Here is a 16,055-nt window from a genome sequence, read left to right as displayed (position 1 = left end):
AATGCCAAATAAGAGCTCAAGACCCTGAGTTCAAGCCCCAGTACTAGCACAAAACAGAACATAACAACTCGCCATCATCACACAGCAAGACTTTGCTTCTTTATCCTCTGTCCCTGGAGGTCTTACAGATATAGCTATAAAGCTTCTCCCAAGGAAAGAGATCTGGCCATCTGGGCAGAGCTGGGCCCTTCCCTCCCACCCCTTCCTTCCCTTCCTCTTCCTTCCTCACTGCTGGCTCTGTGTCCTCTCTTCATGGCAGTCCCTGTGCCAGACACTAGGCAACTCAAGGTGATCCCAGGGGAGTGCGGAGCTTGGGGGGGGGGGGAACTGGACACGAGGTGTGTCAGAAACAGGGGTTGGCATTGTTCTTGGCCATGTTCCCTTGGGTCTGGGGCAGCTTCAGTGTTCTGGGCACTGAGTAGAATGACAGTCACACTGGCAGGAAGAGGCCTGTGTTCTGGAGATGTTTAGTGGGCACAGTCAGGGCTGGGTAGGGATGATATACAGAAACCCCTTCAGGCCATGCGTGGTTTTTCTAACAAAGGGGCAGCCAGTAAGACTTTGGGTGGGAAAATCAGTCCAGTGTTGCTTGGATTAAGTGGAATGAATAGCAGAAAGGGGAGAGAGGGGGAAAAAGACAAGGTGAAAACAGTATTAAAAAATCTCAAAACTGGGGCTGGGAAGGTGGCTCAGTGGTAGAGCGCTTGCCTTGCATGCATGATGCCCTGGGTTCGATTCCTCAGCACCACATAAGCAAAAAGAAAAAAGCCGGAAGTGGTGCTGTGGCTCAAGTGGTAGAGAGCTAGCCTTGAGCTGAAGAGCTGAGGGACAGCGAGCGCCCAGGCCCAGAGTTCAGGCCCATGACTGGCAAAAAAAAACAAAAACAAAAACAACTCAAAACTGTTGATCAATAGAGGTTGGGGAGGAGGAGAGGAGACAAGCTCTGTGGTGGTGGGACCCAGGATTGGGCTAGTGAGAGCGAGGGGATGGGCAGTGTCAGAATGTATGAGAACAGAACAGTAGGACCTGTTGAAATTGTTTTAGGAAGGAGGGGTTGGGGCAAAGGAAGAGTGATGGGGGAGACTGATCAGAATACATTGTAAACATGTGCAAAATTGTCAGTGAATTCCTCCCTTGTATATCTAATATATATATATATACACACACACACACACACACACACACACACACACACACACAATGAATGGACTATGATCACTGTGTCCATAGGTCATCAGTGTCCCTGAGAATGACTTCTTCTTTGACTTTGTGCGGCACCTCACAGACTGGATCAAGAAAGCACGGCCCATCAAGGATGGTAATGACCTGGGTATGGGATCCCCTGAGGCCCAGGGAGGGCAGATAAGGCCACCAAAAGGCCTGCTGGGTAGGGCCAGGCTAAGGTTTGGCTGGTGCTAAAGCTGGGTTGGGAGGGCCATGGGTATCTGTGCTGGCACTCTGCCTGACCTGCTGCCCTGTGCCATAGGAATTGTGCCCTCGCTCACCTACCAGGTGTTCTTCATGAAGAAGCTGTGGACCACCACAGTGCCAGGCAAGGACCCCATGGCGGACTCCATCTTCCACTATTACCAGGTGAGCTGCCCAGTGCCTCCATGTGCTACTGGCCCTGCTGTGCTTTGTCTGTGAAAGGCAAGCCTGCTGCCCACAGAGGCTTAATCATTGTTCCTTTGAGCTTCCAGTGTTTTCTCTGTCTGGAGCAGTCCCCTGCTTTCTAGACCCATTCAGTGGCTTTCCATGGTTTTTGAGGCCTAACTCTAAACATAGATTGTGGCCTCCCTCTCTCTCTGGCCACGTTTTTGTGTGTGCCAGTATAGAGCTTGAACTCAGGGCCTAACTCTCCTGCTTAGTTTTTTTTTTCCCCACTCAGTGCTGGTGTTCTACCACTCAAGCCACACTTCTACTTCTGGCTGTTTGTTGGTTAATTGGAGATAAAAATGTTTTGAGGTTTGTGTCTGCTCAGGCTAGCTGATCCTCCTATCCTCTTGTACCTGATGCCCTTGGTTCAGGTCACTGTCACTACAGTTTTCAGAGTCTGAAGTCTTCCATCAGTGGTCTTATCTAGAATGTTCTCCCTTAATCCCTCCCTTACTTGCTGGCTTTCAGACATCTCATCTTTTTGTTGTTGTTTTTAGGTCGGTCATGAGGCTTGAACTGTGGGCCTGGGTGTTGTCCCTGAGCTCTTCAGCTCAAGACAAGCATTCTACCACTTGAGCCACAGCACCACTTCTGGTTTTCTGGTTGTTAATTGGAGATAAGTGTCTCATGGACTTTCCTGCTTGGGCTGGCTTTGAACTAAGATCCTCAGATCTCAGCCTCCTGAGTAGCTAGGATTATAAGCATGAGCCACTGGTGCCCAGCTCAGACATCTGATTTTAGAGGGAACTCTTGTCTGCCAGACTAGAGCATGCCACTGCAAATGGCTCCTCCCACAAGTGCCATTGTGCAGTAGTTTGGTGTGATTGTTTTTTTTTTTTTTTGTCGGTCGTGGGGCTTGAACTCTGGGCCTGGGCGCTGTCCCTCAGCTCTTCAGCTCAAGGCGAGCGCTCTACCACTTGAGCTACAGCACCACTTCCTGGTGTGATTGTTAATGTCTGGTTTTGCCTTGAGACTATAAGTAGGGAGGATGTATGTGATTGTTTAAAAGGCTTGTAATATGTAGATGCTCAACAAGTATTTGTTGAACTAAATGGATATGAGTAGGTGAACTGGTGACTTGGTGAGCAGATGGCTAGGATGAATGCCAAATGAGTTTATGGGTGGACATGGGTGTCAATGTGGGTACATGGATAGACATGAGAAAATAGGGGGAAAATGGATGGATGGAGAGTGATTAACTAAGGTCTCTGATCAGCAATGTCTTCTCAGGCCAGCCTCAGTTTCCCTACCCCTCCAATAGATGGCCCAGGATTCTATGGGCTCCATTGGGTCTTCAGAGGCTTTATCTCTGCCTGGTCCACCCCTCTTTTCAGATGCTTTGCACTTGGGTCTGGAAGCTCAAGGGATTATGAGGCTGGTGCTGCTGAAACTGGTTCCAAAATGGGAGGAGGCTCTTCTGGGGTAGGGGGGAGGCATCTAGGAGAGAAGGGGTGTGGAACTCTCTCAGGCCCACTAACTGATCACCGAGTCTCTTCATCTTTGAAAGGGGGCTGCTCACTTTCCCGGTAACGTGCAGAGTGCAGCCAGCTCGCCTGAACTTTCCATCTGTAAAGTGTGAATCTGTATGGGCACTCTTGCTGTTTTTCTGTCCTCTGGGGAAGCAGGGGAGCGGTCAGCTGGGACTGGAGAACGGGTGGGCCCAAGGGTGGGGGGCAGGGCAGGAGCCTCTAGATGGGGTAATGGGGAAGGAGCCCCTTTCCCCTCAGGTCTCTCCCTCCATACCCTTGACCTGCTCTTACTGGCAGGAGTTGCCCAAGTATCTCCGGGGCTACCACAAGTGCACGCGGGAGGAGGTGCTCCAGCTGGGAGCGCTGATCTACAGGGTGAAGTTTGAGGAGGACAAGTCCTACTTCCCCAGCATCCCCAAGCTGCTAAGGGAGCTGGTGCCCCAGGACCTCATCCGGCAGATCTCACCTGACGACTGGAAGCGGGTACGCATGAGGGGTGGTGGAGAGTGGGGACCAGGACCCGGTGAGTGGGGTCAAGGCCACAGCTCAGCACGTGCCCGTCCTGGCTCCTGTGTGTGATAAGGCCTCCCCACCACATTCTGCTTCCACTTAGTCTCTCGTTCTGCCAAGGGGAGGAGAGAGAGGTGAAGTAGGCAGTCCTGATGACCTCAGGCCTATGTAGGTCTGACCCTGGAGGTACAGACAAGCTGGGTAGGCCTGTCAACCTGAGCCATTTTCCTTGCAGTCCATTGTTGCCTACTTCAACAAGCATGCGGGGAAGTCCAAGGAGGAGGCCAAGCTGGCCTTCCTGAAGCTCATCTTCAAGTGGCCCACTTTTGGCTCAGCCTTCTTTGAGGTGAAGGTATGTCATGGGAGTCGCAGAGGAGGAGGAGGAAGAGGGCTAGAGGGACAGCACAGGCACAGAGACTCCTTCCTGGGGACAGAGGGAAGCCATAATGGCCATGGACAGCTGCCCCAGCAAGGGATGTTGGGAAGCACACTGAGCCTCCATACAGCTGTGTCTGGGCTCAGGCCTGAGGATAGAAGGAGCAGCAGCTTAATCTGGAATGGAGGGTGGCCTGTGCTGACAGTGCAAGTGCTAACCGAGGTGGCAGAGCCCATGAGAGCCTGCTCAGACTGAGATGAGCCAGGGAAGAAGTGGCACCTGAGCTTTCTAGGGAGATCCCTGAGAGAAGGCTCTTGGCAGAAGCCCTGCATGGGCAAAGGTCTAAGTGTGGCTGGGTGTAGGTGGGCAGTGACTGTGAGAGGGAGGCTGGCAAGCAGGTGGGGGGTGGGGCCTCCTCCTCCAGGTGGCCCTGGGCTCTGGAGGGTTTGAATAGGAATGGCAACTCCAGACAGCCGCTCAGACCCCAGGATAGCCATGGCAAGGGAATGGTGACACGGGTATGAGGATGCAGGGCTTCTGAGCAGCCTACCTGTGTGAGGAGCAAAGGGCTAGGTGAATAGCTGGGCAGGTGTAGGGTTCAAGGAGGGATTTTATTTTGTCAGTCATAGGGCTTGAACTCTGGGCTTGGGTGCTGTCCCTCAGCTCTTCAGCTCAAGGCTAGTGCTCTACCACTTGAGCCACAGCGCCACTTCCAGTTTTCTAATGGTTTATTGGAGATAAGAGTCTCACAGACTTTTCTGCCCAGGCTGGCTTTGAACCGCGATCCTCAGATCTCAGCCTCCTGAGTAGCTAGGATTACAGGCATGAGCCACCAGTGTCCAGCCAAGGAGGGATTTTAAAGGACATGGAGCCAGGCTGTGGTAGTGGCTCACGCCTGCAATCCTAACTATTCAGGAGGCTGAGTTCTGAGGATCGAGGTTCAAAGCTAGCCAAGGTAGGAAAGTCTGTGAGACTCTTAATCTCCTATCAACCAACCACTGGAAGTGGAGCTGTGGCTCAAGTGGTAGAGCAATAGTCTTGAGCACAGGCCCTGAGTTCTGGCCCCAGTATAGTCCCTGACATCCCCTCAAAATAGTATCAAAAAATAGGAGATGGTTGGGCGGTGGTTGGGCGGAGACTATGGACCTAGCCAAGCCTCCAAGGGAAGCAAAGAGCAGGAATGGACCCATGAAGAGGTATGGGAAGACTGTGGCAGAGGTTGAAACCCTTAGGTCATGGCAGGGCCACCAGTGCCTCTGCATCCCTGGCTCCAAATAGGCAGCAGGCCAGGATGACGTCATCTACCCAGGGTGGAGGCCCGCCTGCCTCCCAGTGCTTGTCCTGCTCTAGCTTCCCCATCTTATAGTTGCCCACCTTTGCTAGCAAACCACGGAGCCAAACTTCCCCGAGATCCTCTTAATTGCCATCAACAAGTATGGAGTGAGCCTCATCGATCCCAGGACTAAGGTGAGCAAGCAGGGTGGGCATCTCTGCACTGCTGCCCCAAGTCCCAGCCTCACTCAAGCCCCTGCAGCCTGACCTCATTCTTCAGGCTCTTTACTGTCGACTTTTGAGAGGCTGGCCTGTGATTTCCTATGGATTTTCTTTGCCCCTCATTTGCTCCATGGAAACTGGCTTGTGACAAGTTGTCCTCCTCCTAGCATGTTCTCTGCCCACTACCTGATGGCAGCCTCTGCTAGAGGTAATCATGTTTATGGCCCCAGGAGGGGGACAACCAGATGGCTGGCGAAGAGCATGAATGGTCATTTTTCTTCTCCTGGGCTTCAAGGCTACATGTTCTTGGTTTCCTGTGTCTTTTGTCTTTCTTTTGTGCATATTTTGTTTTTTACACCCAGACTGTATATATTGTGTCCCCCAAGACTGTCTTGTTTTTGCCTAATACTGGCCCCAAATACCCAACAGCTACTGGACTTTTAGGTCCCTTGAATGGCATGGGGGGAGGAGGGGGGCTAGTGCTTGCTTCCCCCAGCAGCTCCACATAGAGCTGGCCTCTTGTTCTTTTTCTCATGTGAGGGCCTTGGCCTTCTGGGAGGAGGAGGTGTCTATGGCTGGAGCTCAGAGGTGTGTGTGTGTGTGTGTCTGTCTCTGTGTGTTCGTCTGTGTGTCTGTGTGTCAGCATCCTGTCTTGCCACTCCCCCAGGACATCCTGACTACGCATCCCTTCACCAAGATCTCTAACTGGAGCAGTGGCAACACCTACTTCCACATTACCATTGGGAACCTGGTCCGAGGGAGCAAATTGCTGTGTGAGACGTCGCTGGTGAGAGATCCTCCTGGCAAGCCTGGCATGAGTCCCTGCCGGCCTCTAGGGCCAACACGGGGTTAGGGGGGAAGAGTGTTCAGTGTGTCTGGATATGGTCAGGGTCCAAGTTCAGGTTCACTTAGGTCTGAGGAAGAGACTCCAGTTTCAGCGTCTGAGGAGTGAGTGTGCGGATCAGACTTTTGTCCCATTCACTCGAACTGTTAGCAACATCATCTAGACTGAGCTCTAAGGTGTAGCTCAACTGGTTGCCTCATTGTCACTGCTAGAGGGAGGCATCCAGGATGCTGAGGGCTTAATGTGGGATCATGAAGTTTGGGCACAAGTGGTCTGTATGGATGGATGAATCCGGTCCTTACCTGTGTGGATGGGGAGGCCCTAAGTTCTGAGTGTGGCGACTGCCCTGGTCCTGGGTCTGAGTCTCTGACCTTGCCCCATTTATGCTTTGCTTATCTCTCCAACCCTGCTTCCAGGGCTACAAGATGGATGACCTCTTGACTTCCTACATTAGCCAGATGCTCACCGCCATGAGCAAACAGCGGAGTGCCAGGAGTGGCAAGTGAATCCACTGGAGGAGCTGCTGGCTCTGGGCCTGCTCTCTAGGCAGCAGCTGGGGAGGACCTGTGCCATCCAGGCATGGAAGCTGGGTTGACTATCAACTGGACCTCCAAGCAGTTTTTAGTGAGGTCAGAGCTTCCCTGCATCCTCTTCTAGCACCGGGGTTAGTTCTTGTCCTAACTTCATGTGGCCTTCCTTCCAATGTACGAGCCTGAGCTCCTTGGATGCCTCTCCTGACAATCCCACCACGTGATTCTCCTTAACCTTCTGTGCACCAAGTGGACAGAGCCATTGAGAGGACAACCCAGGCCTCCCCACTGGGAACAACCAAAGCTCTTGTGCATTGAACAGGATACTCTGGAACCCAAGGGGCTGGGTTACTTCCCCTTGAGTTCAGCATCCTCAGCTGGAGGGAGAGAACCAGACTACCTATGTGTACCACAGTGTGAGTGCAGGGCTCCTGCTTGTCTCCCTGACTGCCTCAGGGTATAAAGTATATGTTTATCCTTTGGCCCTGCAGTGTTTTTGCTGGAAAGGGAGTGTGGGGTCAGGACAGGAACCTGTAGGAGCGTCACCTGAATGACTATTTTCTGTGTCTGAGCCTGCCTGATCTAGGTTTGTGGTTAGGAGTGTCTGAGCCCTGGCTATGCTTTGCAAGTATCTCAAGGGGCCAGATGATCGGTGTGGGACATCAGTTTGAGTGGGCATGGGCTGGAATCAGCTTCTGGCTCCCGTAACTAGGGCCAGCAGAGCCAGAATGGCCCTTGTACCCTGTTAGAACATTCTTGGCTTGTAAGACGGTACATGTCCAAGAATCTTAGCACCAGTTAGGTTAAATCCTTATGTGTCTAGCCTAGAGGGGTGTGAGTGTTTACCAGCCACTCTCGAGGTTTCCCTGATACTTCAGGAGGGCCATCCACCTCTGTGCACCTGAGCAGACCCCCGCTCCTGCAAAGGGAGTGCTCTTCCCTGACCTCCCCATGATCTGTGTAGGAGGGAGAGAGGGCCTGGTGTGTGTGAGTAGCAGCTTTGCTTTCTGGAATGATGATGTGGCTGTCTGAGGAAACATGCCTGCGAGTCCACAGTGTGGATAAATCTGGACCAGGAGGAAGCTGCTGTGGGTAGTCTGCCTTATGCCGTCGTACCAAGGAGAAAGGCCAAAGCCCAGAGAGGGATTGTCCATGGGTGAAGGTCACCCAGAGAAAGTCAACTCACTAATGCTGTCTGGGCTAGCAGAGAGCTCTAGTTTTCTCTCAAGGCCAAAGGCTATTTTACTAAGCAAACATGGGATCATGTCCCACCTCCCCATGGGAATCAGTGTGTTGGTGGGATGCTTCCTATCAAAAAGGGTGTGTGTGTGTGTGTGTGTGTGTGTGTGTGAGAGAGAGAGAGAGAGAGAGAGAGGTATTGCCCTTGACACCTATCATTCCTTGACTTAGGATGACATCACCACTGCATCCATCCATCCCCTAGGCTTGCTCAGCCTGGGAAGGGAGGCAAAGAATCCAACTGTTTACTTTCTGACTTCTTTTTTTTTTTTTTTTTTTTTTTTTGGGTCCGGTCGTGGGGCCCGAACTCTGGGCCTGAGCGCTGTCCCTCAGCTCTTCAGCTCAAGGCTTGTGCCCTACCACTTGAGCCACAGCGCCACTTCCGGCTTTTTTTTTCTTTTTGCTTATGTGGTGCTGAGGAATCGAACCCAGGGCCTTGAGCATGCAAGGCAAGCGCTCTACCACTGAGCCACCTTCCCAGCCCCACTTTCTGACTTCTTAAGAGGTGTTTTGTTGTTGTTGTTTTGGGTCGGTCGTGGGCCTTGAACTCTGGGCCTGAGTGCTGTCCCTCAGCTCTTCAGCTCAAGGCTAGTGCTCTACCACTTGAGCTACAGCGCCACTTCCAGTTTTCTGGTGGTTTATTGGAGATGAGGGTTTCACGGACTTTTCTTCCTGGGCTGGCTTTGAACCTTGATCCTCAGATCTTAGCCTCCTGAGTAGTTAGGATTAGATGCCCACCACAATCACTTAGCAGGAAATACAACAGAGGTATTAAGATGAGACAACCCCTTAAGACTCCAAGATCACACATCACTGTTTCCCCATCCTACTGAGATGAATTCTTTATAGAGTGGCTGGACCAGAATGATTCTCCCCAAGGCTCTTCCATTTTGCCTTCTTGACTACTTCTTACCCTAATACCCTTAGGCTTGGAAAGAAAGAAGGGTGGCAAGGTATGGCTGCTACTACTTTGTACGTGGCTCTTGAGAGGTCTCGGAGAAGGTGGAATAGTACGTATTGGTATCTTTGGAGGACTCTGTCAGGGGAGGCTTTGGAGCATTTGCGGCATCTGTTTTAACATTGTCCTTCACAGATGGTGGTTTCTTTGAGCCCTTGTTTGGGGGGTTTATAATCCAAGGACTTTCCCCAATTCGATCAGGAGGCTGTGTAGGTTTCTCCTGCCGGCTGGTGGTCTCTGTGGGATAGAAAAGACACAAATACAGATTGCTCTCACCCAGGCCAGTGTATGAAATACAAATGTCAGCTCTTCACTTAACACTCAGGTTCTTACCTCTAAGTTCCTTCTGCCTCTCCGTCAGACTTTGTGAAGGGTTAATGATCCAGCGTGAGGTTCTAGCTTACTTACCATGCAATGCCTGAGACAAGCATTGACTTTTGGTTAATGTTCAGATGTTTACAAACATAGGCTACAATGGGATGTTTTAAGGACATGTAACAGTGTTTAGAATTGGCTGTCATATAGTAAGCACTGAATAAATTTTTGTTTGTCTGACAGGAAAGCAAAAAGGAGGAAACAGCAAAAAGAGCAATCATCTTATTTGAGAGAGAAAACTAGACCTGCAAAAACAAATCTCTCTAAAGAAAAAAAAAATCTCAAAATTACAATATAGTGAGGAACCGAGGGGCCAAAATCTAGAAGAAAATAAGAATCCAAAGAAGTGATCCTCAGAAAAATTTTTTCCCCTGAGGATATTTCTATCCAGAGGAAATTTCTATCCAGAGTGAGATGTATTTTCTTTGTCATTTTCATGAGTGAAAGAGGATTTTTATTAGACTTGAACTGAATTTGTAGGTCATTTCCATGGCAATATCTTTTAAGATATTAGGTTTTCTGATTTATGAACATATATATGTATACATTATATGTGTATATTTTATATATATATATATATATATATATATGGGTCATCTTTCAGTGAAGTTTTGTAGTTTCAAGTAACCCATCATACATCTTTCTTTGTGAGGATTTAAAAGGGTTATCAATCCGAGTATCTTACAAAAATAGTGTATTTTCTGATTATGTTTTAAAATCCATTCTGCAAATCTTGCCCTCCCTTCTCTGTAATTTCGGTTGGCCTTGATCTTCCTGTTAGGCATGCACCACCATACCTGGTGCCAATCTCTATCTTTTGGACACTTTCTGATTTAAATACGAATAAAGATACTATTTAAATACTAACAGGGAAAAACATCTGTAATTTTGTTGTTTTTTACATGCCTTATAGGGTTTTTTTTATCCCTCATTTCCTTACATCTTTTCCCATTAGTGCCTTTAGCTACTAAGTTTGGGTTCCTACTAAGAGTTCCTTGAGTTTCTGGGGGTATTTATATTCATATCTTTCATCCAGCGTTAACAAAATTCTTGGAGGCTTCTGGTAGTGAAGCCAAGCTGCGATCAGTCTTATGGCTGTAAGTGGATTCTGCCAACAACCACATTTTTTAAGCAAAACTGTGACCTTAGTTGACTGACTCTGATGGCAGCCTTTTGAGATTCAGCTGAGCTGTTCACAGACTTCTGACCTACAGGCACTGCAAGATGACAAATGGACACTGTTCTAAATTCCTAATTGTTAACAAAGCAGTGGGAATCTGAAATCTTGAAATGTTTTGTAGACATCTTCCCCCTTACTATGCTCTGAAAACTTTATGTAACATCATTATAATGTACCCATGAATTTAAAAAACTGAAGCTAGGAAACAATTTAGCAATACCTTTTCTCTTCATAGGAATAGCCTAGCCTGTTAAGGACAGAGACAAAAAAGACAGAAACCTCCTAGGGAGGTTCATCAATTAGCTACACTGAAGACACTAAATTATCAAAGGACATATCTGTAACAAATGTCCTTAGATGATACTAGCTATATATACCATTTTGCTAATGTTAAATTTTTGTGCTGATAGCTTTAGTATGATCTTGTTTGTGGTCTATTGGATACATGACCAAAAGTGGAATTGCTGGGTCAAAGGGGAGCTCTATGTTGAGTCTTTTGAGCAACCTTCGTACTATTTTCCAGACTGATTGAACAAGTTTACATTTCCACTAACAATGTAGTAGTGCTCCCTCTTTTGGTCACCTTCCTGCCAGCATCAGTTATTTAGTTTTCTTGATCATGGCCATTCTAACTGGGGTGAAGTGAAATCTCAATGCTGTTTTGATTTGTATTTCTTTTATGGCCAGAGATGTTGAACATCTCTCTTCATGTGTCTATTGGCCATTCTTACTTCTTTTGAGAAGTCTCTAAGTCTTTAGCCCATTTATTGAGTTGTTTCTTTGAGGGTTTATTTGGGGGAGGTGTTGTTTGAACTCAATGTATTTTAGATATGAGGCCCTTGTCTGATACATAGCTTGTAAAAATCCTCCCCCATTCTGTGGACTTTTTAGCTAGCTATGTCCTTTGCCATGCAGAAACTCTTCAGTTTGATGTGATTCCCATTTATCTAGTCTTTGATTTGTTCTGATTCTGGATCTTTATTTAGGAAGTTTCAACCCATGCCTAGGAGCCCTAGTTTTTCCCATAACCCTTCCTGTAATAGTTTCATGGTATCTGGCCTTACATTGAAGTCTTTGATCCATTTAGAAGTGATCCTGGTGATATATAAGGCTCTAGCTTCAGTTTTCTGCATGTGCATAGTCAATTCTGCCCAGCTGTAGGTCTGTGGGTTCATTTCTAGGTCTTCTGTTCTGTTCCATTGGTCCTCAGGCCTATTTTTGTGTCACTACCAAGCTGTTTTTATTACTATGGCTTTGTAATAGGGTTTGGATCTTGGTATTGATATTCCTCCAACACTGTTCTTCCCGCTAAGGATTTTTTTTTCTCTTTTGGGGTCTTATTATTCCATATGAATTTTTGGAATGAAGAATATTGTTGGGATTTTGATTGGTATTGCATTGAATTTGTAAATTTCTTTGGGCAATATTGCCATTTTCACAATGTTAAACTTTCCATGGAAGGTTTTTTTCCATTTCCTTAAATCTGTTTCAATTTTTTTCTGATTTTTAAAAATTTCATAATAGAGGTTCTTTACCTAGGAACTGAATTAACCAAAGAGGTGTTTTATTTTTTGACAGCCTAGTAAATTCTAAGCAAAAGATAACTATGACTGATACTAAATTTATGTTGGTGTAAGGTTTGGAACAATTTTTTGCACAGAAATTAAAAAGAAATAGTATTTATTCAAAATGAAGCATATACCAAAAGAAAAAAATTTTAACCAAAAGTCTAATAAAAAGAACAATCTTAAATAGCAGCTAGAGAAATGAACTCTGAAGACCTTTTCATAGGCAACTACACAGAACTTCAGAAGGCAGTGGGTGCCCGGACAACAGGTGTAGCAAAACATACCCACTTAGCTGGTAGACGTGGTGTAAGATGAGGCTGCCTGTGTCCAGTCCCCAATGCTTTCTCTTACCCTAACTTTGGTCTTGTACCCTCTCTGTTTATCAGAGGTACTCAAATAGCTTTTCAATATATTTCCTTCTGCTTACATCAGGAAAAAGTATATTCTATAACATGAAATTGCGAACTATTAAAAATAGAGAACACTTTGAATTTTCTACTTACCTTTCTTGTCACCATTTCAACACAGTAAGGGCAAATTAACTTAGTACTGTTTCTAAGGCATTATTGCTACCTCTGTTGCCCAAATTTATACACTTCTTAAAGTAGTCTTTCAAAATGTCTTTCCTAGACATGTGGAATATAGCCCAGTTGTAGAGCACTTACCTAGCATGTATACCACCCTGGACTTTATTTCTACTGGGGGTTAAAGTAACCTCTTTTCCATATTGCTCTCATCATTTCCATGCTCTAATCATTTCATATTTGGGTTACTGTTACAGACAGAATTCTCTTCCCCACCTCCATATTCATATATTGAAGCCCTACACACTCAGTCTGATTATGTTTGGGAAATGGGACTGTTAAGGTTAAACAAGGTCAATGGACCAGTCCTTAATCTGGTAGGTCTGGTATCCTACCAGAAGCTGAAGCAATCAGAACTCTCTTGCTATGTAAACTCTGAAGAAAGGTTATAAGGTTGTAGTGGGAAGGTAGTTGTCTAGATAGAGATTAGAAAGTTCTCACCAGGAACCAAATTTGCCAGTGCCTTGATTTTAGACTTCCAGATGCCAAAATGACAAGAACATAAATTTCTGTGGTTCACTCCCGTCAAATCTCTGGCACTCATTTATACTTACCAGTATAAGAATAATCATTAAGTAGCTGAAATACTTGAACACAGACAATAAATGGGATGACCTTAAAATCTATCAAACCAAGAGTTGAGATTTCTTTGCTACTTAAAGGAATTTGACTTAAAAACTTCAACTTCACAAACACATTTAAAAAGCAAATGAATAATTTCAGTGGTCTTTTTTTTTTTCATGGTCCTGTGGATCCATTCCTACAGCCTTAAATGTGTATCAAGAGCTGGTTCATGGAATCTTGGAATTTTCACTGTCCACAAGAACTGGAATCACCTAATAAATTTGTGCAGTAATTTTAGTAAAAAAGCTCTAGGAACTATGAAAGAAATGATAACCCATACTCCACAGACTTCTGCTTAACTGGTTTTCCTTTTGGGACTGTACTAGCTTCCCTAACTAGTAATTCTCTATGACCATCTCCATAATTCTCTAAGCCATAATACCACAGTCCTCTGAGAAGCTCTAGTTTCTCCTCCCTTTGCTGGGCCTATTGCATTTCCTCAGCCCTTGAGATGTTTTGCTGAATAAACATTTCCAGCCCTTGCCATTTCCCTTGTTTGAAAATTTTCATCTCTTTATTGCCTATAGATAAAGACTAGACTCTATCCTAGAATTCCAGGCCCTCAGCAGTTTTCTTTCTCCATCTTCTAACACATATCAAACATAGCTGAAACCTATGGACCATTTGCAGCCCTGTTGGCACACGGTAGAGCTACTCTGTCCTGGACATGGGTGCCGGCTCAGTGGCCAACTACCACTACTGCCTGCTTTCCTCACTGGTCTTTGTTGGCCAAGCCCTCCTCTCTCCTGGGACACACTCTCCACAGACAAATTTCAATTCTCTGCAACCTTTTGGAGTGTCTGGCAAAAAGTAGGTACTCAATGTGTGATGTATGAATAATATACAAAGAAGTAAATAAATATCTGTGCTTAAAATCTTCCCAGTGATCTCATGGTTTTGACAAAATCTGAAGTCTGATGTTAAAGGTCATCTAGGATATAAACTGGTCCATTTAATCATTCCTTGTTATTAGCAGGGGACTGGTTCTAGGACTCAGAGGCTCAAAGACATAGCTAGGGATGTAGTTCCACTGGTAGAACACTTGCCTAGCAAGCATGAGTTCAAATCCCAGTACTGCTTAAATAAAATATAACCTACACATATCCTCTTTTATACTTTAAATCATCTCTAGATTATTTATAATATCAAATATTATACAGAAGCTAAGTAATTACTTATAATATCAAATACTATATACAAGCTAAGTAATAGTTATGCCACATTGTTTAGGAAACAGTCACATGCCACAAAACAGTGTTTGAGTCAATCATCCATAGGATCATAATAGAGCTGAAAAATTCCTATCAGTGACATTGTAACTACCATGATGTCACAACACATTCCAGATCTGGAGTGCTCTAGTATAAAAAAAAAAACAACCAAAAACCTCTACTGTATGGCTGGTAGTATAACCATGAACAGGACATAATGCTGATAATTACACATCAATGTTATTGGCTTATATATTGATTATACTATATACTTTTTATCATTATTTTACAATGTATATACTTTTTTATCATTATTTTACAATGTATTCTAATTATAAAACTTTATTATAAAACAATGCTGTGTCATGCAAGCAACAGTCTATACATCTTGGGCTAAGTCTCATTGCATTGTTTTCTTGTGCTTAGTTTTCTATCATGTTTTCTGTTCATTATGACCTAAGAAGCTCGCTTTCTCTCTCTCATTCTCTCTTCACTCTCCTATTCTATATGGTGTACATACATACCACACATTCACAGACTATATATCATCTAGGTTTGTGCTAAGTATATTTGATGTTCACACAATAAAATCAAGAAAGAAGGCATTTCTCCAATAGCATTGTTTTCTGAGATAAAGCACTTAAGTGTTAAATAGAGCAGCCCCACTGACCAGGAAAAGTGCATACCCTTCACAGTATCAGGCCACATGCTGAGCTATACAGTACGTATCAGCAATCACCTAACTTCTATTTCAGTATTTTCCACCAGCACTTGATTGACTTCTTAGCTGGAAGCCCATGGATAAAGAGTGGACTAACAAGACTTCCTGACTTCTCCTTGGCTCCCATGTCCCCTGTCTTCCCCGTACACCTTCAGGAGAAAAACAGACCAGGGCTCTGGGAAGCAATGGGTAGGGGGATGAGAGGGAGGAGCAAGCAAGGCCTTGGACTTTACCTGAGGCATCGCAGACTTCCCGCATTTTTTCCTTTTGAGCTTCTCTCCACCTGAAAGGAAGCAGACCATCCATAAACTCATGAGCCTCTTTGAAAAAAGGTAATAATCCCAGGCAGAGGACAGAAGCAAAACATTATTCAGTCAGATTCTCACTTGAAGCCGAGTTTGGCCTTGACCCCCTTTAGATGATCAGTTGTAAATCAAGAAATGATGGGGTCTAAAGAAGCATGGTGTTTTCTAACATGGCTTTTTCCAGGATGTTCCATCCCTCTTCTACCTTAAATCTAAACATTCCTGTAGCATTTCCTCTGCAAGGATTCTCAAACATCATTTTTCTTGGACAGATAAAAAGAATATGAAGTCAGGTGTGGTGGCGCATCCTGTAATTGTAACTACTCAGAAGGTGGAGATTGGGAGAAGTGATGTTGAAGGCCAGCCTGGGCAAAGACTTAGCAAGACCCCATTTCAACTAATAAAAGTCTA

General features: G+C 45.7%; 2 protein-coding genes across 5 annotated transcripts in view; one reads left to right on the top strand and one right to left on the bottom strand.

The window, feature by feature from the left end:
- Window positions 1-8,659, top strand: part of Myo7a (myosin VIIA) — an 80,021-nt gene extending 71,362 nt beyond the window's left edge. Inside the window, exons 43-49 of the mRNA XM_070034949.1 lie at window positions 1,231-1,318; window positions 1,487-1,593; window positions 3,423-3,608; window positions 3,871-3,987; window positions 5,395-5,478; window positions 6,173-6,292; window positions 6,766-8,659. Coding sequence (XP_069891050.1) covers window positions 1,231-1,318; window positions 1,487-1,593; window positions 3,423-3,608; window positions 3,871-3,987; window positions 5,395-5,478; window positions 6,173-6,292; window positions 6,766-6,855 — 792 coding nt within the window. The 3' untranslated portion in view covers window positions 6,856-8,659. The remainder of the gene's footprint in view (window positions 1-1,230; window positions 1,319-1,486; window positions 1,594-3,422; window positions 3,609-3,870; window positions 3,988-5,394; window positions 5,479-6,172; window positions 6,293-6,765) is intronic.
- Window positions 8,660-8,890: 231 nt separating this feature from the next.
- The window catches only part of Gdpd4 (glycerophosphodiester phosphodiesterase domain containing 4), a 119,142-nt gene continuing 111,977 nt past the window's right edge, over window positions 8,891-16,055 (bottom strand). For 3 of the 4 annotated variants that reach the window (XM_070034945.1, XM_070034947.1, XM_070034946.1), the window contains 2 exons: window positions 15,573-15,622; window positions 8,891-9,313 (listed from right to left, as the gene is read on the bottom strand). In XM_070034945.1, the coding sequence (XP_069891046.1) occupies window positions 9,084-9,313; window positions 15,573-15,622 (280 nt within the window). In that variant the 3' untranslated portion in view covers window positions 8,891-9,083. The remainder of the gene's footprint in view (window positions 9,314-15,572; window positions 15,623-16,055) is intronic. The other variant, XM_070034948.1, reaches the window with a different exon arrangement.

This window comes from Dipodomys merriami, unplaced genomic scaffold, assembly GCF_024711535.1.
Source record: "Dipodomys merriami isolate MVZ:Mamm:240054 unplaced genomic scaffold, mDipMer1.0.p SCAF_25, whole genome shotgun sequence".
Taxonomy (NCBI): domain Eukaryota; kingdom Metazoa; phylum Chordata; class Mammalia; order Rodentia; family Heteromyidae; genus Dipodomys; species Dipodomys merriami.
The sequence above is the reverse complement of the archived record's forward strand: the minus strand, read 5'-3'. Positions and strand labels throughout refer to the sequence as shown.